Source organism: Pristiophorus japonicus, chromosome 14 (assembly GCF_044704955.1).
Source record: "Pristiophorus japonicus isolate sPriJap1 chromosome 14, sPriJap1.hap1, whole genome shotgun sequence".
NCBI classification, from domain to species: Eukaryota; Metazoa; Chordata; class Chondrichthyes; family Pristiophoridae; genus Pristiophorus; species Pristiophorus japonicus.
The window spans coordinates 35,940,119-35,963,605 of record NC_091990.1 but is presented as its reverse complement, the minus strand read 5'-3'; the positions used below and the strand labels follow the sequence as shown (position 1 = coordinate 35,963,605).

At 44.4% G+C, this 23,487-nt stretch overlaps 1 protein-coding gene across 4 annotated transcripts in view; it reads right to left on the bottom strand.

The window, feature by feature from the left end:
• Positions 1-23,487, bottom strand: part of LOC139279867 (UDP-glucose 4-epimerase-like) — a 40,744-nt gene that overhangs the window by 1,284 nt on the left and 15,973 nt on the right. For all 4 annotated transcript variants that reach the window (XM_070899151.1, XM_070899150.1, XM_070899149.1 and 1 more), the window contains exons 3-8: positions 10,796-10,911; positions 9,728-9,841; positions 6,590-6,766; positions 5,423-5,536; positions 2,885-2,951; positions 115-200 (exon numbers count right to left, since the gene is read on the bottom strand). In XM_070899151.1, coding sequence (XP_070755252.1) covers positions 115-200; positions 2,885-2,951; positions 5,423-5,536; positions 6,590-6,766; positions 9,728-9,841; positions 10,796-10,911 — 674 coding nt within the window. The remainder of the gene's footprint in view (positions 1-114; positions 201-2,884; positions 2,952-5,422; positions 5,537-6,589; positions 6,767-9,727; positions 9,842-10,795; positions 10,912-23,487) is intronic.

Genomic DNA, 23,487 nt, shown 5'->3' with positions numbered 1-23,487 from the left:
ATATCAGAGAACTGAAGCAGGGAACTTGAGTAAAAAGGCAGCGGAAGGAATAGTCTCACAGACTAAGAGTACAGAGTGTTGAAGCTGTCCAGGGTGCAGCTTTCAGTAACAAACCTTGCAGCTGCACTTCTCTTTAAGCTTCTTCAGTGCAGCAATGTGTCCCTTTGCAAGATCCACAACATGAATGTAATCCCTGACACCTAAACAGCAAGACAAAGCTCTTATTTGCCTGCAATCATGTACATTCAGATCCAAAAACAACTTATGTTTTTCCTGCTCCAATACGCAAAATTACCCCAGGAAGAAAAAGATAGCTCCAGCAAACGCCCAGAAACGTTCTAGCTAGAGTGCAAGTAGCATGCACCAGCATTTTAGAACCACAGACATTTGCAGCACTGAAAGGGGTAATTTCTCCCGACTATTTTCGAGATCAATCACTAGGCCCCCACTGCACTACTGCCTCCCCATAGACATGCGTCAGCATCTCAAATTATATCCATTCCTAGTATCATCCCAGTGAATCTAGGCCGTATGCTCTCTCTAGCTTTAAACATCTTTTCACTCTACACCGCACACAGTATTATAATTATAGCCTAACCATTACTTTGTAAAAATTTATTGTAACCTATTCATAGAATGATGGTTACAGCACGGAAGGCCCATCGAGCCCGTGACGACTCTCAGATAGTCCCACTCCCCTGCCCTTTCCCCGTAGCCCTGCAATTTTCTTTCCTTCAGATACTTATCCAACTCCTTTTTGAAAAAGATAAGGTTGAGTCTGCCTTCACCACCCTTTCAGGCCGTGTATTCCAGATCCCAACCACTCACTGCATAAACAAGTTTTTTCTTGTGTCGCCTTTGGTTCTTTTGCCAATCACCTTAAATCTGTGTCCTCTGGTTCTCGACCTTGCTGCCAATGGGAACAGTTTCTCTCTATCTACTCTGTTCCAGACCACTCATGATTTTGAACACCTCTATCAAATCTCCTCTCAATCTTCTCTGCTCCGAGGAGAACATCGCCAGCTTCTCCAATCTACCAACGTAACAGAAGTCCCTCATTCCTCAAGTCAGTCTCATAAATCTTTTCTGCACCTTCTCCAAGGCCTGAACATCCTTACTAAAACTGGTGCCCAGAATTGGACACAATACTCCAGTTGGGGCCGAACCAGTGTTTTATACAGGTTCATCATAATTTCCACACATTTGTACTCTATACCTCTATTTATGAAGTCCAGGATCCTGTAAGCCTTCTTAATGGCTTTCTCAAGCTGCCCTGTCACCTTCAACGATTTAGGCACACATACTCCCAGGTCTCTCTGTTCGTGCACCCCCTTTTAGGATTGTAGCATTTCGTTTATATATCCTCTCCTCATTCTTTCTACAAAAATGTATCACTTCACACTTTTCTGTGTTAAATGTCATCTGCCACATGTCAGCCCATTTTAACCTAGTTGCTCCTATACTCTATATCCCTATTTTTAAAAGCCAGGATGCGTTGGTCTTTATGGCTTTAAAAAAAAATTGTTCATGGGATGTGGGCGTCGCTGACAAGGCCAGCATTTATTGCCCATCCCTAATTCTCCTCGAGAAGGTGGTGGTGAGCCGCTGCCTTGAATACAGCGGAGTGGCTCGCTAGGCCATTGCTGTGGGTCGGAAGACCGGGTAAGAATGACAGATTTTCTTCCCCAAAAAGGACATTAGAGAACCAGATGAGTTTTTACGACAATCTGGTAGTTACATGGTCACCATTACTGATACTAGCTTTTTATTCTAGATTTATTTACTTGACTGAATTTAATTCCCCGCTGCTGTGGTGGGATTTGATGTCTTCAGATCAATAGTCCAGGCCCCTGGATCACTAGTCCAGTAACAACCACTATACTGTACTACCATATTCCTACTTGCATTCATACTTGTGTCTTTATGAATGCACAGCACCCTCATCAGCTAAGAAACCACTTCCATGCAAGTGATTATTATATACAGACCCTGATTATCAAACATACTGGCCCAAAATCTCCTGGATTGCCACACCGAAATTTCCTGCCAAGCTCACTTGCCTACATCGGAATGTTAAAACCAGCTTAAAACCAGTCCAAATGCAGCATGAACACTCGAGGTTGCTACTAACTTCTGCCGTGGTGCCTTACTCTCAGAGCCTGTTGGCTCTGCTGCTCTTCTGAGCATAAATCTACCTCAGCAATTACTGGCATAAATCCAGGAAGCTTGCATGAGTCTGGCTTTTGCATGGGGGGGTGGATCTATATAAATGAATGGCATAGGGTTTCAGTGGCAGCATCTCTGATTTGGACAATTAAAATCAAGAGTGCTGCTCCAGGTCTGCCCTCCCCCCCCCCAACAAACAAAAGCACTGCAAGTACAAAGTACAAAGTACAAGGAACACAAAGCACTCCCCTCTTTCCTGAAGACTTCAATCTCACTTTGAGCAAGACCCATCAATATATTGAATTTACTGAATCAGTTTCCCTTTCCAAAGTTGTTTCTGAGCCCCTGAAAATTGAAGGGCACAAACCAGTATTTTCTTCCTGTTTTAGAGAAAATCGACACAAGACAAACCAAGCCATGCCCAATTATAAATAGGCATTTTGTGCTAAATAGGAACAGTAGAATTGAAATTAACCAGAGTTGAAGTCTAGGGAAATCCAAATCCTAAAAAAGGTAATTATGTGCAACTCAGCATGGTCTTTAATACTTCAGCTTATGTACAATATGTTTAGGTCACAGGAGACAGGTGAAGTCACCTCCTTGCTGACCATGTGCACACAATGTCTTACACTGTGGCCTGTTGGAGCATTAGTGGCTTGTGTCACCATGCTGATCGGTGTATAACTGAATGAAGGACCATAAGGTAGAGTGATCTTACCTGTGCCATCGCACGTCTCATAGTCATTTCCAAAAACACTCAGGTATTGCCGACGTCCAATAGCAACCTGAGAAGGAAGTCAAACATTTAGCAACATCCCTGATGCAGCTGCTTCTGAAAGGTTAATGCTTTTCCTGCTCAGGCACATTACAACTGAACTACTAGTGTATAGAAAAAGTTACCAAATGTGCTGAGTGCAGCAAGTGAAAGTGACACAGAGTGAGACTGGATAACATCTGACTCCAGGCGGAGAACAAGCTGCAGATGTCATCAGCTCTGAGTTTTAGTCGATTGTTCACCAAAAAGACAATTAGCACAATTCTGGACAGCCATCTTCCTTCCGGGGGGCGGGTGAATATTAGAGCTGCATAAAAGCTGTCACTCAAGTTCTAATACTAGCTGATCATTTCCTGCCTCCCTCTATTAAAATTCTCACACTTAGAACTTGCTTGACAGAGTGTTCCATTTGGTTAGTGAGTCATTACCAAGGAATTGACTGCTGGCCGAAGGTGGCTGTTGACAGCATGCTACTAAAATAGTGGCAACACCCAAACCCTTCGTAAAACAGGATTACTTTAAAAGGTCAAAGATCCAGCACTAAACATAGGCACGGTGAAAAGAATTTATACAGTTTATGACATGTTCAGTTACAATATCATATAATAAGTGAATACCTAGGTGGTATGGGGAATAGGAAGAGACTTTAAAAGTACCAAGAACATTTCAGAAAGGTGAAACAGCATGGCAATATTTTATTAGCAGACTCCCAGTTAGTCACAGAAATGACAGCACAGAAGGCCATCCAGCTGTTTGGGCTGGATTTTTGGCTTTTTGGGGTGAAAACGGAGACAGGGCGGGAAAGTTACCGGCTGGGAATAGATTGCGCTTTATTAAGGAATTTATCATCATGTGGGCCCTGCTCCAGGCAGCGCGAAGGGAGGCCTTGTACAACTTTCGAGGCGCAAAAATGGGAAACTCGCAAACTAAAGTGCCAGGCCGTGTGCGCTCCGAGAGGCCTTGTGGGGGGGGGGGGGGGGGGCACCACAAAACAAATCGCTAAAAAAAATTGAGAACACAGACCCTCGCATTTACCTTTACAGCACTTGACCTTCCTCACCACCGCCAGCATGGCTGGACCGCACTGGTTTCCCATGTGGTCATTGCGAGGCGCGATTCCAAGCGTACGGGTCGGGTTCGAATCAAAACTCGGACGGTGTCGCAACGAGAGGCGTTGCACACCTAGTGCAGATCTTCCCGGCGATGCTGCTAAGCACTGCCCCAAAACCCGACCCGAGGATCGCGACTGGACGCAGGAGCCCTTTTCGCCCCGTTTACACCGCTCCGGGGAGAGACCTGGAGCGCAAAGGACCGGAAAATGCAGCCCGTGTTTGTGCAAAATCTTCAAATGGAGCCATCTACTCTAATCCCATATAGGTTTACATTCTTCTTAAAATGCCTATCCAATTCTCCTTGTTGTAGACTATGCCTCAATAGACACGTGTGATAAAGCATTCCAGAATTTTTTTGGGAAAAAAAAACTTACAACTTCCCTCATTTACTGCACATAATACTTCAACTCTGGCCTCAACAATTTGTACGAACTGAACATTTCTCCTTTGCTTTTACCCATGTATAAAAATTATTTGACTTAAAAAAAAAACATTTCTGACCTGTACCTCATTTTCGAAAGATCTATGAACTACACCCTGGTAGTTTCAGTGAGTAATAATAAATGATTTTGGTTTCCAAGCACCTCCACATCATCTTGATGTATGCATTTGTGGATGTATCATGTAGCCAGAGCAAAGGGCTCTGGAGGACATATCAAGTGCAAGAAATGATGACTGCACTGGTTACTCAGAGTAAAACGGCAAATCCAGCATTTACAGGCATCTACTATTCTGGCCCACTGGTTAAGAATTTTGAGTTGTAGGTTTAATCAATCTTCTTGGAGACCAAACAAACAACTACATGCATTTATATAGTGCCATTAACGTAGTAAAGCATCCCAAAGCACTTTCAGGCATAATCAGACAAAAATATTGATACTGAGCCAAAGGAGGGGACATTAGAGAAGGTGGCCGAAAGGTTTGTCAAACAGGAGGTTTAGGAGGGAAATTCCAGAGCTGAGGGCCAAGACAGCTGAAGGCACGGCCGCCAATGGTGGGGCGAAGGAAGTCAGGGGTGCATACTCCAGAATCTAAGTATGGCAGTGCAAGAGGGCAGTGGGACTGGCATGAGCCACCAACTCCATGTTTAAATCCTCCAAAGTAAAATTTCCACCTCAAAATAAAATCAACCAAATACAAAGCACACAATACACAGGAGGTAATGAATGGGCTTCAGGACCTCTACTAAAAGTTAAGGCTCGATCAATAATTATACAGCATCTATAGTTTCTATTAGAAGGAAGTCATAAACAACATGTTTTATCAAAGTGAAGGGTATTTTGAAATGAAAAACTCCCCCCCCCCCCTCCCCCTCTCCCCACTGTACACACATCCTGTGTTAAACTTTAAAAAAAAAATCATGACCTACCTGTGAAACATATGGCATCAGATTGTTGGGAATACCCTGGGGATCTTCACCTATTTTTCCCGATTCATGTGCCCCAATAGGATTGAAGTATCGAAGTAGCATTGCATTCCAATCCTGAATGGACAATAGTTTGTGAACACCATTATAACCCACATATCCAAATAAGTTTCAGAACCAGGTAGTTGTAAACCTTGCACAAGTTCTTTAAATTGAAAAATCATGATACTAAGAATTCACATTCTGCAATTACAAAGAAACTGCAATAGTGCATCTTAAGAGAAAGAGATTTCTAGATATTTCATAAGACTTTTGATAAATAGGATAAATCCAACTTAAAGTTGGTTTCAGCCAATTGCACCTTTAAAAGAAATCCCTTTTGTCTGTGACAGGGAAGCTTGTTAATACTTGTAATTGACTGGAGAGAGGAGCAAGAGAGAGACTGAGGAGTGGAACGACTGTGATTTTATAGAAATGTATTGCTCGACAGGCATTCGAGCAATAACATTAGACAGCAGAGATCCGTAGCATTTGACCATCCATGACCAAGCTGTATGGCTTAAGTGGATCATTACTGATCTGATAAAACCAGTTTAACTGAGAACAAACGATGCTGTGATTGCCTCCTTCCTGATCTCAAATCCATCTTTAGTGCCCAGTTTGTGGGACCTTTGTCTCGGAGACAGGTAAGGTGACCAACAAGGCCCCGATGGAGACGATTAATGACGACTTCAGTCTTCTAAAGTCTGGTTGTTATTGTTACATCTGTGCTGCACACAAAGTCGAAACATTTCATTCCCAGCAATCGCCTTTGACAGTGTAAAGGACTGCTTCCAGTCTCTGGACGTCTAGCTTAAGCAGCGTCCATGTTTCAGATCCATAGAAAAGTTCTCTACAACTATTTTACATTTAAAAGTTAGTCCCTGCACTCCAACTTGAACAAGTGATGGTAAATAGTTACTTTCAACTGTAGACTGAAGTCAAAAGCCAGAAGCTACAAACACAGGCACATAGCAATTAATCCCATATGTAAAGATGGGACAGTACCGCACAGATGGGAGAAATCACAATAACTCCCAGACATCGTTGCAGATGCATTCAATTAACACTATATACAGCCTGCTTGCAGTCTAACAACTTAAACTGGTGCTAATCACAGAATGGAAATACCTTTTCTGCATAGCAGAGATCCTTGATCATTTCTTCTATGAAGTATTTTGTTTTTCCATAAGAATTAGTACAGCTGCCAACAGGATGCACCTCATCTATTGGCAGGTAAATGGGATCTCCGTATACAGTTGCTGAACTGCTGAATACAATATCTTTGACATCATGTGCTTTCATGGTCTAAAGCAGCAAAAAAAAAGTATAAACCATTCAAAAACTCAAGGTTCACTTAAACAGGTCATCTAATGCCGCTTTAGCAGCTCTTTGAGTAGGATACACACACATGGCAGATTTTTCCAACTTATAATGATTACAATTAATCCTTCAGTATACAAGTCACAGATTGGCCGAACATTCTCCAACAACATCTGCATCGAGATGCCAAAAAATATACACAAATTTTAAAGATACATAAAAGTACCCTGAAATACAGCTGCAATTTACTTGAACTCACTTGACAAATCACTTGAGGTTCCACCTTCATATTTATGACATAGCTAAATCCAGTCTCTCGTCACGGATTCAAAATCACCCAGATCTCTCTTTTAACCAAGTTTTAGAAGTCAACAATTTGAAAATCATGTTGCTTGATTGTAGTCTTACCGTAGTTTAAGGATAAAGTAGTTCAGGTGCAGACCGGCCATGGTAAAGATGTAAAACATGTCACAATTTTATACCCAATGTCTGCATTGGGTATAAAAGGCTCCATTTCATAAAACTACAATGCTGATGGAGGTTATTCTTGTGCTGATATTTTAATATGTAGAGAACGATGAACTCAATAATTAGATTTTCTAAAAATTCCCTATAATATATATCCCCAATTGGTGCATACACTCTCCATATCTGAGCAGCCTCGCAAAGTAAAACAAGACCTCATCTAAGGGCTCTTTCAAACACACAAACTAATCATTAAAATGCACATAAGGAAAGTATAGATAGACAGCATATAATTTCCATTTAATTAGAAGAATCAGTGAAATTTACGGAACAGGAGGTCATTTGGCCCATTGTGTCCACGCCAGCTGAAAAACAGCCTAATCCCACCTTCCAGCTCTTGGTCCATATCCTTGTAGGTTACGGCACTTCAAATGTGTATCCCGAGTACTACTTAAAATGTGATGAGCTTTTCTGCTTTTACCACCCTTTCAGACAGTGAGTTCCAGACCCCCCCAACCTCTGGATGAAAAAAAGTTCTCCTCGACTCTCCTTTAATCCTTCTACCCATTACTTTAAATCGAGACCCCCTGGTTATTGACATCTCTGCTAAGGTAAATAGGTCTTTCCTTTCTACTCTATCTAGGCCCCTCATAATTTTATACACCTCAATTAAATTTCCTCTCAGCCTCCAATCTTTCTTCATAGCTAAAATTCTCCAGTCCTGGCAACATCTTCGCAAGTCTTCTCTGTACTCTTTCGAGCGCAATGACATCTTTCCTGTAATGTGATGACCAGAACTGTACGCAGTACTCTAACTGTGGCCTAACTAGTAATTTATATAGTTCTAGCCAACCTCCTCTGCTCTTATATTCTGCACCTCAGCTAATAAAGGAAAGTATCCCGTATGCCTTCTTAACCAGCTTATCTACCTTCAGGGATCTGTGGACATGCACTCCAACACTTCAATATTCTACCATTTCTTCACATCACTGTGGGTACAGACCTTTAATCATTTACGGGGCATCACAAGCAAACCACATAATGTGTTACTATTTTAGTCTCTTGTAAAAAAGCAGCTACCTCAATGGTTCAGCTGTCAAATGCCTTGCTCCATGTGGGACAAAATATACAGTAATGTCCCAGGCTCAATCCTGCCTCAGTGTTAGCAGATCTCAGATAGTGCAATGGTGGTGGTGTAATCGCTCTTCTGCTGGGGTGGGATTGAATAAAATAAGTCAGCTGGAGTTTCTGCTTCATCAGTATCCAGTAACTCTAGTGGTACAGTGCTTGTATGTGAATACTGGCTGAGAACAAGTTCGGGCTCAGCTATGATCACTGTCCCCCCTGCCTTGTCTCAAATAACTTGCTGAAACCCGATATCTGGGTTCACACACAAGGAATAATGGTTATGAACAAGGTACCAGAGAGCTATCTGCACCTCTTGGAACATAGGAACAGGAGTAGGCTATTTAGCCCCTCAGGTCTCTTCCACCACTCAGTTAGATTTATCTGTGGGCCTGAAATTCCAGCTTCCTTGGGTCCGTATGGTCCCGGAAAGGCATCACAAAAGCCGGTTTTTGGTGCGGCACGTGCCAAAAACTGGCTTTTCCGATCTGTCAAGTTCTGGCTTGACAGATCCAAAGCATCTCGGCAGCAAGGACATTCCCATGGCAGAGATTGCGTTATTTGCCCATCTCTTGCCCAGCAAATGTCCTTAAAACTCTTGCGCCCTGGTAAAAGCAGGCGCATAGTCTACTTTTACCAGCGTAAGAGTTTTAAAACATATATATAAAAAAAAAATTTTAAACCACATTTTTCTGTTAAAAACCCTACCCACTATGGTAAGTTTATGTTGAACCATAATTACAAAACTTTTTTTTTTTTTTTTTTAAATCGGAAAAATATATTATTTTTTGTAACATTTATTAACTTTAATTTAAATATGTGGGTGTTTAAAAAAGTGTTTAGATTTTGGGGGAGGGGAATCCTCATTCATAATGAGAACTCCTACTTACGGAGTTCCCATTATTATGAATGAGAAAATACTTTACCTTGATTGGGCTTACACTTCCCCACACTGAACTCCGTCTGCCACAGTTGTGCCCACTCACTTAATCTATCAATGTCCCTGTGCAGCTTTCTGCTCCCATCTATACTAATTACTGTGCCACCTAACTTAGTGTTAACAGCAAACTTAGATAAGTTAGACCCAAGCAGCAGTCAGTACCTTCTGAAGTGGAGCGCGGGGCGGGGCGGGGCGGGGGGGGGGGGGGGAAATAATCATATTCCATGAACTGGACAATGCTCAAAGTCTGGGTTTTATCTTGCAGCTGGAATTAGCTCGGATCTTACTGACACCTTCATTGTCAATGGGTAATGAAGAGAAAAGACCACAACCCAGAACACTATGCTCTCAGTTCCCTCACAGAAGCTTATTCTAAAGATCAATGTATCATCACCTTCCTGACCCAGCACACTCACCTCCAGCAGTTTAATTGTTCCTGTCAGGTTGACTTTATAATAAAGAAGAGGCTTCTGAACAGACTCTCCGACAGCCTTCAACCCCGCAAAATGGATCACAGCGGAGAAACTGTGCTGGAAAAATAAGAGTGTAATCCTAATTACTAAAATGTAATACATTCAGTTGTTCTAATCAAGTCCACTCATGCTTGAAGTACCCTTTAGGCATAAACTTCTCCCAGAAGCATTCTGAATGGGAATTAGAAGTACTGCAATGGAGTAAAAATATCAATTTTAATCTACAAGAAGGGTAAATAAATTTTCAAATCGCCTATTAAAACACCAATAAGCCTTTTCAATTTAGTATTGGAGATCAAGCCCTAAATGACAATCACAAGTACACAAGCATATTTAATTTAAGATCCTTGTAGCTGTCAGAGGAGGAGGAGACTTTATAGCATAAAGCTGCATTCAAACCAAGTCGCTGAGCTGAAAGGACAGTACTGTAACTCACTGGACCCCCCCTCCATTAAACATTTAAACCTACAGGGCTCAATCTTTTTACTGAATAATCATATTGCTGCAATCTGACTGTGCAATGCTGTATTGTTGCGAAAGGTTTTGTGTATGAACCACACGATGCTCCAAAATATATTAAGAATGACCTTGTATCTATATAGCACTATTCACAACCTCGGGATGCACCAAACTGCTTCACAACCAATGAAGCACTTTAAGTGTAGTCACTGTTGTAATGCATGATAATGACTGTTTAATGCCAGACTCTGAATCTCAACCTGGGAATGAGAGGGTACAACATGCTGTAGAGACATTTTATTGCAGTAGTAGTTTGGGAAGGCTGAGAAAAGGAAGGAAATCACCATGACCAGCTTATAGTTCTTGGTAGGCCAGTGAATTACACCCAACGCTTGGCGAACGTTCTTCTGACCACATTTAGCCAGGGAACAGTTAGTGGAGAAAATTACTTCCTAATCCATTGTATGGACTACACGACATACATTGCTAAACCTTCATTGAAACCTAAAGATAGGAATAGCTGATTATAGGTATTTGGATTCAGATTGGTACCTCTTTGAAGAGATTATCCAGCGCAGATTCATCTAGCAGATCAACTTCTCGGAAGATTATGTCTGTTCCCGTAATCTCACCCACACGGAGAATGCTTTCAGGAATTCCATCTTTACCTGAATTACAAAAAAAGATTCATGTAACTTTTCCCAGTTAAGTAATCTGATCATCCTCATCGAGTTATGATTGATCACAAGATGATTGCCACAGTTTGTAAATGTTACTTCATTTAACGTATAAAGTTGTGTCCATTGTAGTTGAACACACACACACTTATTTAAGCATTCAGGTTCTATAGTCATGAACAGAAGGAAATCTTATTTGAAATTATATCAGCAGTATTGTCAAGTAGGATTATTGGATTATGGATTTTTTTTTTTTTTTTAAAGCAGTTATGCACCACCTGTACTATCCATGTAGATTCTGGGCATCCTTCAATTAGGAGTCTACTGTGGCTCAGTGGCAGTGCTATCTTTGACTCAGATGGTTGTGGGTTCAGTCCCACTCGAGCACAAATTATATGATGTTTTTTCAGTACAGTACTGAGGGAGTGCTGCATTTTCAGAGGTGTTGTCTTTCAAATGAGATATTAAACCTCGATCCCGGCAGCCCACATAGATGGACGTAAAAGATCCCATGGCAATATTTTGAAGAAATGTAGGGGAGTTATTCCTGGTGTCCTGGTCAATATTTATCACAACCAATAAAACAGATAATCTGGTCATTATCACACTAGTGTTTGTGGGACCTTGCTGTGTGCAAATAGACTGCCACATATCCCACATTACAACAATGACGACACTTCAAAAGTACATCATTGGCTGTAAAGTGCTTTGGGACGCTCCGAGGTTGTTGATGGGATTGAAGGTTGCTAAATCCCTGGGGCCTGATAGCCTGCATCCCAGAGTACTTAAGGAAGTGGCCATAGAAATAGTGGATGCATTGGTGATCATTTTCCAACAGTCTGTCGATTGTGGATCAGTTCCTATGGACTGGAGGGTAGCTAATGTAACACCACTGTTTAAAAAAGGAGGGCGAGAGAAAACGGGTAATTATAGACCAGTTAGCCTGACCTCAATAGTGGGGAAAATCTTGGAATCAATTATTAAAGATGAAATAGCAGTGCATTTGGAAAGCAGTGATAGGATCGGTCCAAGTCAGCATGGATGCTTGACAAATTTTCTGGAATTTTTTGAGGATGTAACTAGTAGAGTGGACAAGGGAGAACCAGTAGATGTAGTGTATTTGGACTTTCAAAAGGCTTTTGACAAGGTCCCACACAAGAGATTGGTGTGCAAAATCAAAGCACCTGGTATTGGGAGTAATGTACTGACCTGGATAGAGAACTGGTTGGCAGACAGGAAGCAGAGAGTCGGGATAAACGGGTCCTTTTCAGAATGGCAAGCAGTGACTAGTGGAGTACCACAGGGCTCAGTGCTGGGACCCCAGCTCTTTACAATATACATTAATGATTTAGATGAGGGAATTGAGTGTAATATCTCCAAGATTACAGACGACACTAAGCTGGGTGGCAGTGTGAGGAGGATGCTAAAAGACTGCAGGGTGACTTGGACAGGTTAGGTGAGTGGGCAAATGCATGCCAGATGCAGTATAATGTGGATAAATGTGAGGTTATCCACTTTGGGGGCAAAAACACAAAGGCAGAATATTATCTGAATGGCGGCAGATTAGGAAAGGGGGAGGTGCAACGAGACCTGGGTGTCATGGTTCATCAGTCATTGAAAGTTGGTGTTGTGTATCTGTAAAGCATGCACTCCCATGTTCCGCCACCAGGGAGCGCATCCCCTGAAGTCTCAAGGGATCCCAGCATCCCTTGGGAGCACTGTATACAAGCCGGCCCCTAAGGCCTGTTATTCACTCTGGAGTGTCTTAATAAAGACTGAGGTCACTGATGCTTTAACCTCCCTGTGTGCAGTCTCATCTGTGTTAGGAACACAACAACTGGCGATGAGTACACGAATCCAACGCAAAGATGCAGCAAACTGTGGGCATCCTGGAGAAGTTCTCAGAGGTCGAGGACTGGGAAACCTATGTCAAACGGCTAGACCAGTACTTTGTAGCCAACAAGCTAGATGGAGAAGGAAGCGCTGCAAAAAGGAGAGCGGTCCTCCTCATGGTCTGCGGGGCCTACAGCCTCGAAGAATCTTCTGGCTCCGGTGAAACCCACAGATATGTCGTATGAGGAGCTGTGTACACTGGTTCGGGAGCATCTGAACCCGAGGGAGAGCGTGCTGATGGCGAGGTATCGGTTCTACATGTACCAGCGATCTGAAGGTCAGGAAGTAGGGGGATTTAATAATGGGAAATGTGGAAATGGCTGAGACCTTAAACAATTATTTTGCTTCCGTCTTCACAGTGGAAGACACAAAAACCATGCCAAAAATTGCTGGTCATAGGAACGTGGGAAGGGAGGACCTTGAGATGATCACTATCACTAGGGAGGTAGTGCTGGACAGACTAATGGGACTGAAGGTAGACAAGTCCCCTGGTCCTGATGAAAAGCATCCCAGGGTATTAAAAGAGATGGCGGAAGTTATAGCAGATGCATTTGTTATAATCTACCAAAATTCTCTGGACTCTGAGGAGGTACCAGCGGATTGGAGAGCAGCTAATGTAATGCCTCTGTTTAAAAAAGGGGGCAGGCAAAAGGCAGGTAACTATAGGCCGGTTAGTTTAACATCTGTAGTGGGGAAAATGCTTGAAACTATCATTAAGGAAGAAATAGCGGGACATCTGGATAGGAATAGTGCAATCAAGCAGACGCAGCATGGATTCATGAAAGGGAAATCATGTTTAACTAACTTACTGGAATTCTTTGAGGATATAATGAGCATGGTGGATAGAGGTGTATCGATGGATGTGGTGTATTTAGATTTCCAAAAGGCATTCGATAAGGTGCCACACAAAAGGTTACTGCAGAAGATAAAGGTACGCGGAGTCAGAGGAAATGTATTAGCATGGATAGAGAATTGGCTGACGAACAGAAAGCAGAGAGTCGGGATAAATAAGTCCTTTTCCGGTTGGAAATCAGTGGTTAGTGGTGTGCCACAGGGATCGGTACTGGGACCACAACTGTTTACAATATACATAGATGACCAGGAAGAGGGGACAGAGTGTAGTGCAACAAAATTTGCAGATGACACTAAGATTAGTGGGAAAGCGGGTTGTGTAGAGGACTCAGAGGCTGCAAGGAGATTTGGATAGGTTAAGCGAATGGGCTAAGGTTTGGCAGATGGAATACAATGTCGGAAAGTGTGAGGTCATCCACCTTGGGAAAAAAAAACAGTAAAAGGGAATATTATTTGAATAGGGAGAAATTACAACATGCTGTGGTGCAGAGGGACCTGGGGGTCCTTGTGCATGAATCCCAAAAGGTTAGTTTGCAGGTGCAGCAGGTAATCAGGAAGGCAAATGGAATGTTGGCCTTCACTGCGAAAGGGATAGAGTACAAAAGCAGGGAGGTGTTGCTGCAACTGTATAAGGTATTGGTAAGGCCGCACCTGGAGTACTGCGTGCAGTTTTGATCACCTTACTTAAGGAAGGATATACTGGCTTTGGAAGGGGTACAGAGACGATTCACTAGGCTGATTCGAGAAATGAGGGGGTTAACTTATGATGATAGATTGAGTAGACTGGGTCTTTACTCCTTGGAGTTCAGAAGGATGAGGGGTGATCTTATAGAAACATTTAAAATCATGAAAGGGATAGACAAGATAGAGGCAGAGACCTTGTTTCCATTGGTGGGGGAGACTAGAACTAGGGGGCACAGCCTCAAAATACGGAGGAGCCAATTTAAAACAGAGTTGAGAAAGAATTTCTTCTCCCAGAGGGTTGTGAATCTGTGGAATTCTCTGTCCAAGGAAGCAGTTGAGGCTGACTCATTGAATGTTTTCAAGTCAAAGATAGATAGATTTTTAAGCAATAAGGGAATTAAGGGTTACGGGGAGAGGGCGGGTAAGTGGAGCCGAGTCCACGACCAGATCAGCCATGATCATATTGAATGGCGGAGCAGGCTCGAGGGGCTAGATGGCCTACTCCTGTTCCTAATTCTTATGTTCTTATGTTCTTATAAGTAGCGAGCTAAGTCGCCGAGCTAAGGCGACTTGCAGGACAATGTGAGTTTGATGGCTATTTCCTGGAGCAAATGCTCAGAGACTTTTTTGTACTGGGCATTGGCCATTAGACCATCTTACGAAAACTTTTGACTGTAGAGACACCGACCCTCAGTAAGGCCATTGCGATAGCACAGGCGTTTATGTCCACCAGTGATAACACCAAACAAATCTCTCAGCACACAAGTGCTAGCAATGTTCATAAATTAACTGGAACTGTGTTTGCGAGCAGAAATGTACAGGGCAGAAACCACGAGTCTACAACTGCCAGCAGGCCTCAGGTGACCCAGATGACTGAGTCCCCAACAAAGGATGAATGCAAGGCAATTCACACCTTGTTGGCATTGTGGAGGCTTGCATTCAGCCTATTCATGCCGCTTCAAAGGGCATGTTTGCAGGAGCTGTGGAACAATGGGGCACCTCCAACGAGCTTGCAAAACTTGCTAACCACCACGTGGCAGAGGAAGATCGGTCCTTGGTGGACCAAAGCAATTTCGAGCCTGAGAGAGAGGAGGCAGATGCTGAAGTATACAGGGTGCACATATTTTCGACAAAATGTCCACCTATAATGCTAAACGTAAAATTGAATGGCCTGCCCGTAGCCATGGAACTGGACACTGGCGCTAGCCAATCCACCATGAGTAAAAAGATGTTTGAGAGACTGTGGTGCAACAAGGCATTCAGACTAGCCCTGAGCCCCATTCACACGAAACTCAGAACGTACACCAAAGAGCCCATCACTGTCCTGGGCAGCGCCATGGTCAAGGTCACCTACGAGGGCACGGTGCACGAACTGCCACTCTGGATTGTCCCGGGTGATGGCCCCACACTGCTTGGAAGGAGCTGGCTGGGCAAAATCCGCTGGAACTGGGATGACATCCGAGCACTATCACATGTCGATGAGGACTCATGTACCCATGTTCTTAACAAATTTCCTTCCCTTTTTGAACAAGGCATTGGAAACTTTTCTGGGGCGAAGGTGCGGATCCACTTGGTCCCAGAGGCACGAGCCATTCACCACAAGGTACGAGTGGTACCTCACATGATGACGGAGAGAGTGGAAATCGAGCTGGACAGGCTGCAACGCGAGGGCATCATCTCCCCAGTGGAATTCAGCGAGTGGGCCAGCCCAATTGTTCCAGTACTCAAAAGTGATGGCGTGGTCAGGATTTGCGGCGATTATAAAGTAACTATTAATTGTTTCTCGCTACAGGACCAATACCCGCTACCTAAGGCAGACGACCTATTTGCAACGCTGGCAGGAGGCAAGGCGTTCAACAAGCTCGACCTCACCGGCCTACATGATGCAGGAGCTGGAGGAGTCTTCAAAGGGCCTCGCCTGCATCAACACACACAAGGGACTGTACATCTACAACAGATGCCTGTTTGGAATTTGGTCGGCTGCAGCAATCTTCCAGAGAAACATGGAGAGCCTACTCAAGTCGATACCACGCAGTGGTTTTTCAGGACGACATATTGGTCACGGGTAGGGACACCGTCGAGCACCTACAAAACCCGGAGGAGGTCCTCCAACGACTGGATCATGTAGGGCTGCGGCTGAAGAGGTCGAAATGCGTCTTCATGGCAACAGAAGTGGATTTTTTGGGGAGAAAGATCGCGGCGGAAGGCATTCGGCCCACAGACACCAAGACAGAGGCTATCACAGAACGTCATGGAGCTGGGGTCGTTCCTGGGACTCAACTAATTTGGTAACTTCCTACCGGGGTTAAGCATCCTCTTAGAGCCCCTACATGTGTTATTGCGTAAAGGTGAGAATTGGGTATGGGGCAAAAAAACAAGTAATTGCTTTTGAGAAAGCTAGAAACATTTTATGCTCCAACAAGCTGCTTGTATTGTACAACCCATGTAAAAGACTCGTGCTAGTATGTGATGCGTCATCGTACGGAGTCGGATGTGTATTACAACAAGCTAACGTTGCAGGGAAGTTGCAACCTGTCGCCTATGCTTCCAGGAGCTTGTCTATGGCCGAAAGGGCCAACAACACGATTGAGAAAGAGGCATTAGCGTGTGTGTTCGGGGTAAAGAAAATGCATTAGTACCTGTTTGGCCTCAAATGTGAGCTGGAAACTGATCACAAGCCCCTCATATTCCTGTTCGCTGAAAACAAGAGAATAAATACTAATGCCTCAGCCCACATACAAAGGTGGGCACTCGCACTATCAACGTATAACTATACCATCCGCCACAGGCCAGGCACCAAGAACTGTGCGGATGCTCACAGTCGGCTACCATTACCCACCACGGGGGTGGAAATGGCGCAGCCTGCAAACTTGTTGATGGTGGTGCAGCCCGCAGACTTGTTGATGGTCATGGAAGCGCTTGAAAATGATAAATCACCTGTCACGGCCCGCCAGATTAGGACTTGGACCAGCCAAGATCCTCTGCTATCCTTTGTAAAAAAAACTGGACTGCATGGGAGCTGGGCCAGCATCCCCGTTGAAATGCAAGAGCTAATCAAGCCGTTCCAGCAGCAAAAGGTCGAGCTGTCCATTCAGGCAGACTGCCTGTTGTGGGGTAACCGCATAGTGCTACCCAAAAAGGGCAGGGAGACGTTCACCTCGGATCTCCACAGCACACACCCGGGTATAGTAATGATGAAAGCGATAGCCAGATCCTACGTGTGGAGGCCCGGTCTCGACTCTGACTTAGAGTCCTGTGTACGACAATGCAGCGTGTGTGCTCAGTTGAGCAACGCGCCCAGAGAGGCACCACTAAGTTTGTGGTCCTGGCCCTCCAGACCATGATCGAGGAGCCATGTCAACTATGCGGGCCCGTTTCTCAGTAAAATGTTCCTGGTGGTGGTGGATGCTTTTTCAAAATGGATTAAATGTGAAATAATGTCGGGAAGCACCGCCACCACCACCATTGAAAGCCTGAGGGCCATGTTTGTTACCCACAGCCTGTCCCTGACATACTGGTCAGTGACAACGGGCCATGTTTCACCGGTGCCAAATTTAAAGAATTCATGACCCGCAATGGGATCAAACATGTCACCTCGGCCCTGTTTAAACCAGCCTCCAATGGGCAGGCAGAGGGGGCAGTAAAAACAAACAGAGCCTCAATCGAGTCACAGAAGGCTCACTCCAAACCCACCTGTCCTGAGTACTGCTCAGCTACCACACGAGACCCCACTCGCTCACAGGGGTGGCCCCGGTTGAGCTACTCATGAAAAGCACACTTAAAACCAGACTCTCACTGGTTCACCCCAACCTGTATGATCAGGTAGAGAGCAGGCGGCAGCAACAAAATTTAAACGATGGTCACGTCACTGTGTCATGGGAAATTGATCTGAATGACCCTGTGTATGTGCTAAACTATGGACATGGTCCTAAGTGGATCACGGGAACGGTGATAGCTAAAGAAAGGAGTAGGATTTTTGTAGTCAAACTAGATAATGGACAAATTTGCAGAAAGCACCTGAACCAAATGAGGCTGCGGTTCAGACTGCCCTGAACAACCCACAGCAGACACCACCTTTTGAGCCCACAACACACCCAAAGGATCAACGACATCACGCCGGACCAGGAAATCGAACCCATCACACCCAACAGCCCAGCAAGGCCAGGCTCACCCAGTAGCCCTTCAAGGCCAACAACACCCCAGCCCAGCCCAGCGAGGGCACAGCCAACACACCACAACAGACATTTGTACCGAGGCCGTCCACCAGGGAAAGAAAGGCTCCCAACCACCTCACCTTGTAAATAGTTTTCACTTTGACTTTGTGGGGGGGGGGGGCGGGGAGGAGTGATGTTGTGTATCTGTAAAGCATGCACTCCCATGTTCCGCTACCAGGGAGCACATCCACTGAAGTCCCAAGGGAGCGTCGAGGAGGAGGCGATAGTCCGGGGTCAGAGGCCTATAAAAAGGCCACGAGTTCAGGAGTTCGGGCAGCGTCGAGGAGGAGGTGTGGCTTGTGCAGCTACAGGGAGAAGGCAAAAAAGAAGTAGAAAGAAAAAGAAAGGTGACGTCACAGCCAAGGGGGTAAGTGATTGGTGAGTAGTTTTTCTTTTTTCTCTTCTATAACAGTGAGTAAACTTTAGCATTGTTGTTGCCAATTTAAGTGCATCTAAGGGTTAAGTCATAGCAGGAGAGCTCGGTCACGTGATATGCTTCTCCTGTACCATGTGGGAATTCAGGGACACTTCCGGTGTCCCTGACGAATGTGTGTGCGGGAAGTGTATCCGCCTCCAGCTCTTGACGGTCCGCGTTGTGGAATTGGAGCTGAGGGTGGATTCACTCTGGAGCATCCACGATGCTGAGAATGTCGTGAGTAGCACGTGTAGCGAGTTGGTCTTACCGCAGGTGAAGGGTCCACAGCCAGATAGGGAATGGAAGGCCAGCAGGAAGAACAGTGCAAGGAAGGTAGTGCAGGGGTCCCCTGCGGTCATCCCCCTGCAAAACAGATACACTGCTTTGGGTACTGTTGAGGGGGATGACTCATCAGGGGAGGGCAGCAGCAGCCAAGTTCATGGCACCGTGGCTGGCTCTGCTGCACAAGAGGGCACAAAAAAAGAGTGGGAGAGCGATAGTGATACGGGATTCAATTGTAAGGGGAATAGATAGTCGTTTCTGCGGCTGCAACCGAGACTCCAGGATGATATGTTGCCTCCCTGGTGCAAGGGTCAAGGATGTCTCGGAGCGGGTGCAGGACATTCTGAAAAGGGAGGCTGAACAGCCAGTTGTCGTGGTGCACATTGGTACCAACGATATAGGTTAAAAAAAGGGATGAGGTCCTACGAGAAGAATTTAAGGAGCTCGGAGCTAAATTAAAAAGTAGGACCTCAAAAGTGGTAATCTCGGGATTGCTACCAGAGTCAGAGTAGGAATCGCAGGATAGCTCAGATGAATACGTGGCTTGAGCAGTGGTGCAGCAGGGAGGGATTCAAATTCCTGGGGCATTGGAACCGGTTCTGGGGGAGGTGGGACCAGTACAAACCGGACGGTCTACACCTGGGCAGGACCAGAAGCAATGACCTAGGAGTGTCTGCTAGTGCTGTTGGGGAGGAGTTAAACTAATATGGCAGGGGGATGGGAACCAATGCAGGGAGACAGAGGGAAACAAAATGGAGACAGAAGCAAAAGACAGAAAGGAGACGAGTAAAAGTGAAGGGCAGAGATACCCAAAGCAAAAAACAAAAAGGGTCACTGTACAGCAAAATTCTAAAGGGTCAAAGTGTAATAAAAAGGCAAGCATGAAAGCTCGGTGCCTCAATGCGAGGAGTATTCGGAACCCAGGAGAGGGCTCTGAGCTAGTTAGAGTGGGTGAGAGCTCAGATGAACAGGACCCCAAGAAAGAATGCAAAAGGCAGGAGGCAACAGAGCAGAGTAGCACTGGGGTAAGTGTAAACCACAAGGTGATAGGAAGGGACAATATGTATGAATATAAAGGGGCTGCAGGAGGGGTCAAAACTAAAAATCATGGTTTAAAAACTAGTATTAAAACACTCTACCTAAACACACGCAGCATTCGAAATAAAGTAAATGAGTTGACGGCACAAATCATTACAAATGGGTATGATTTGGTGGCCATTACAGAAACGTGGTTGCAGGATGGCCAAGACTGGCAATTAAACATACAGGGGTATTTGACAATTCGGAAAGATAGACAAGAAGGGAAAGGAGGTGGGGTAGCGCTGTTAATAAAGGATGATATCAGGGCAGTTGTGAGAGACGATATTGGCTCTAATGAACAAAATGTTGAATCACTGTGGATGGAGATTAGAGATAGTAAGGGGAAAAAGTCATGGTGGGCGTAGTTTATAGGCCCCCAAATAATAACTTCACGGTGGGGCGGACAATAATCAAGGGAATAATGGAGGCATGTGAAAAAGGAACGGCAGTAATCATGGGGGATTTTAACCTACATATCGATTGGTCAAATCAAATCGCACAGGGTAGCCTTGAGGAGGAATTCATAGAATGCATACGGGATTATTTCTTAGAACAGTATGTTACAGAACCTACAAGGGAGAAAGCTATCTTAGATCTGGTCCTGTGTAATGAGACAGGAATAATAAACGATCTCCTAGTAAAAGATCCTCTTGGAATGAGTGATCACAGTATGGTTGAATTTGTAATACAGATTGAGGGTGAGGAAGTAGTGTCTCAAACGAGCGTACTATGCTTAAACAAAGGGGACTACGGTGGGATGAGGGCAGAGTTAACAAAAGTAGACTGGGAACACAGACTAAACGGTGGCACAATTGAGGAACAGTGAGGACTTTTGAGTTCTTTCATAGTGCTCAACAAAAATATATTCCAGTGAAAAAGGGCTCTAATCTCCATCCACAGTGAAAATAACTAGCCGTGGATAACCAAGGAAATAAAGGAGAGTATCAAATTAAAAACCAATGTGTATAAGGTGGCCAAGGTTAGTGGGAAACTAGAAGATTGGGAAAATTTTAAACGACAGTAAAGAATGACTAAAAAAGCAATAAAGAAAGGAAAGATAGATTACGAAAGTAAACTTGCGCAAAACATAACAGATAGTAAACGCTTTTACCGATATATAAAACAGAAAAGAATGACTAAAGTAAATGTTGGTCCCTTAGAAGATGAGAAGGGGGATTTAATAATGGGAAATGTGGAAATGGCTGAGACCTTAAACAATTATTTTGCTTCGGTCTTCACAGTGGAAAACACAAAAACCATGCCAAAAATTGCTGGTCACGGGAATGTGGGAAGGGAGGACCTTGAGATAATCACCATCACTAGGGGGGTAGTGCTGGACAGGCTAATGGGACTCAAGGTAGACAAGTCCCCTGGTCCTGATGAAATGCATCCCAGGGTATTAAAAGAGATGGCAGAAGTTATAGCAGATGCATTCGTTATAATCTACCAAAATTCTCTGGACTCTGGGGAGGTTCCAGCGGATTGCAAAGCAGCTAATGTAACGCCTCTGTTTAAATAAAAAAGGGGCAGACAAAAGGCAGGTAACTATAGGCCATTTAGTTTAACATCTGTAGTGGGGAAAATGCTTTAAGCTATCATTAAGGAAGAAATAGCATGACATCTAGATAGGAATAGTGCAGTCAAGCAGACGCAACATGGATTCATGAAGGAGAAATCATGTTTAACTAATTTACTGGAATTCTTTGAGGATATAACGAGCATGGTGGATAGAGGTGTACCGATGGATGTGGTGTATTTAGATTTCCAAAAGGCATTCAATAAGGTGCCACACAAAAGGCTACTGCAGAAGATAAAGGTACACGGAGTCAGAGGAAATGTATCAGCATGGATGCAGAAAGCAGAGAGTCGGGATAAATGGGTCCTTTTCGGGTTGGAAATCGGTGGTTAGTGGTGTGCCACAGGGATCGGTGCTGGGACCACAACTGTTTACAATATAAATAGATGACCTAGAAGAGGGGACAGAGTGTAGTGTAACAAAATTTGCAGATGACACAAAGATTAGTGGGAATGCGGGTTGTGTAGAGGACACAGAGAGGCTGCAAGGAGATTTAGATAGGTTAAGTGAATGGGCTAAGGTTTGGCAGATGGAATACAATGTCGGAAAATGTGAGGTCATCCACCCTGGGGGGAAAAAGACAGCAAAAGGGAATATTATTTGAATGGGGAGAAATTACAACATGCTGCGGTGCAGAGGGACCTGGGGGTCCTTGTGCATGAATCCCAAAAAGTTAGTTTGCAGGTGCAGAGGTAATCAGGAAGGCGAATAGAATGTTGGCCTTCATTGCGAGAGGGATGGAGTACAAAAGCAGGGAGGTCCTGCTACAACTGTACAGGGTATTGGTGAGGCCGCACCTGGAGTACTGCGTGCAGTTTTGGTCACCTTACTTAAGGAAGGATATACTAGCTTTGGAGGGGGTACAGAGACGATTCACTAGGCTGATTCCGGAGATGAGGGGGTTACCTTATGTTGATAGATTGAGTAGACTGGGTCTTTACTCGTTGGAGTTCAGAAGGATGAGGGGTGATCTTATAGAAACATTTAAAATAATGAAAGGGATAGACAAGATAGAGGCAGAGAGGTTGTTTCCACTGGTCGGGGAGATTAGAATTAGGGGGCACAGCCTCAAAATACGGGGGGAGCCAATTTAAAACCTAGTTGAGAAGGAATTACTTCTCCCAGAGGGTTGTGAATCTGTGGAATTCTCTGCCCAAGGAAGCAGTTGAGGCTAGCTCATTGAATGTATTAATCACAGATAGATAGATTTTTAACCAATAAAGGGAATTAAGGGTTATGGGGAGCGGGCAGGTAAGAGGAGCTGAGTCCATGGCCAGATCAGCCATGATCTGGTTGAATGGCGGAGCAGGCTCGAGGGGCTAGATGGCCTACTCCTGTTCCTAATTCTTCTGTTCTTACCCCATCATCCCTTGGGAGCACTGTATATAAGCCAGTCCCTAAGGCTTGTTCCTCACTCTGGAGTGTCTTAATAAAGACTGAGGTCACTGTTACTTTAACCTCCCTGTGTGCAGTCTCATCTGTGTTAGGAACACAACAGTTGGCATGCAGGCACAGCAGGCGGTGAAGAAAGCAAATGGTATGTTGGCCTTCATAGCTAGGGGATTTGAGTA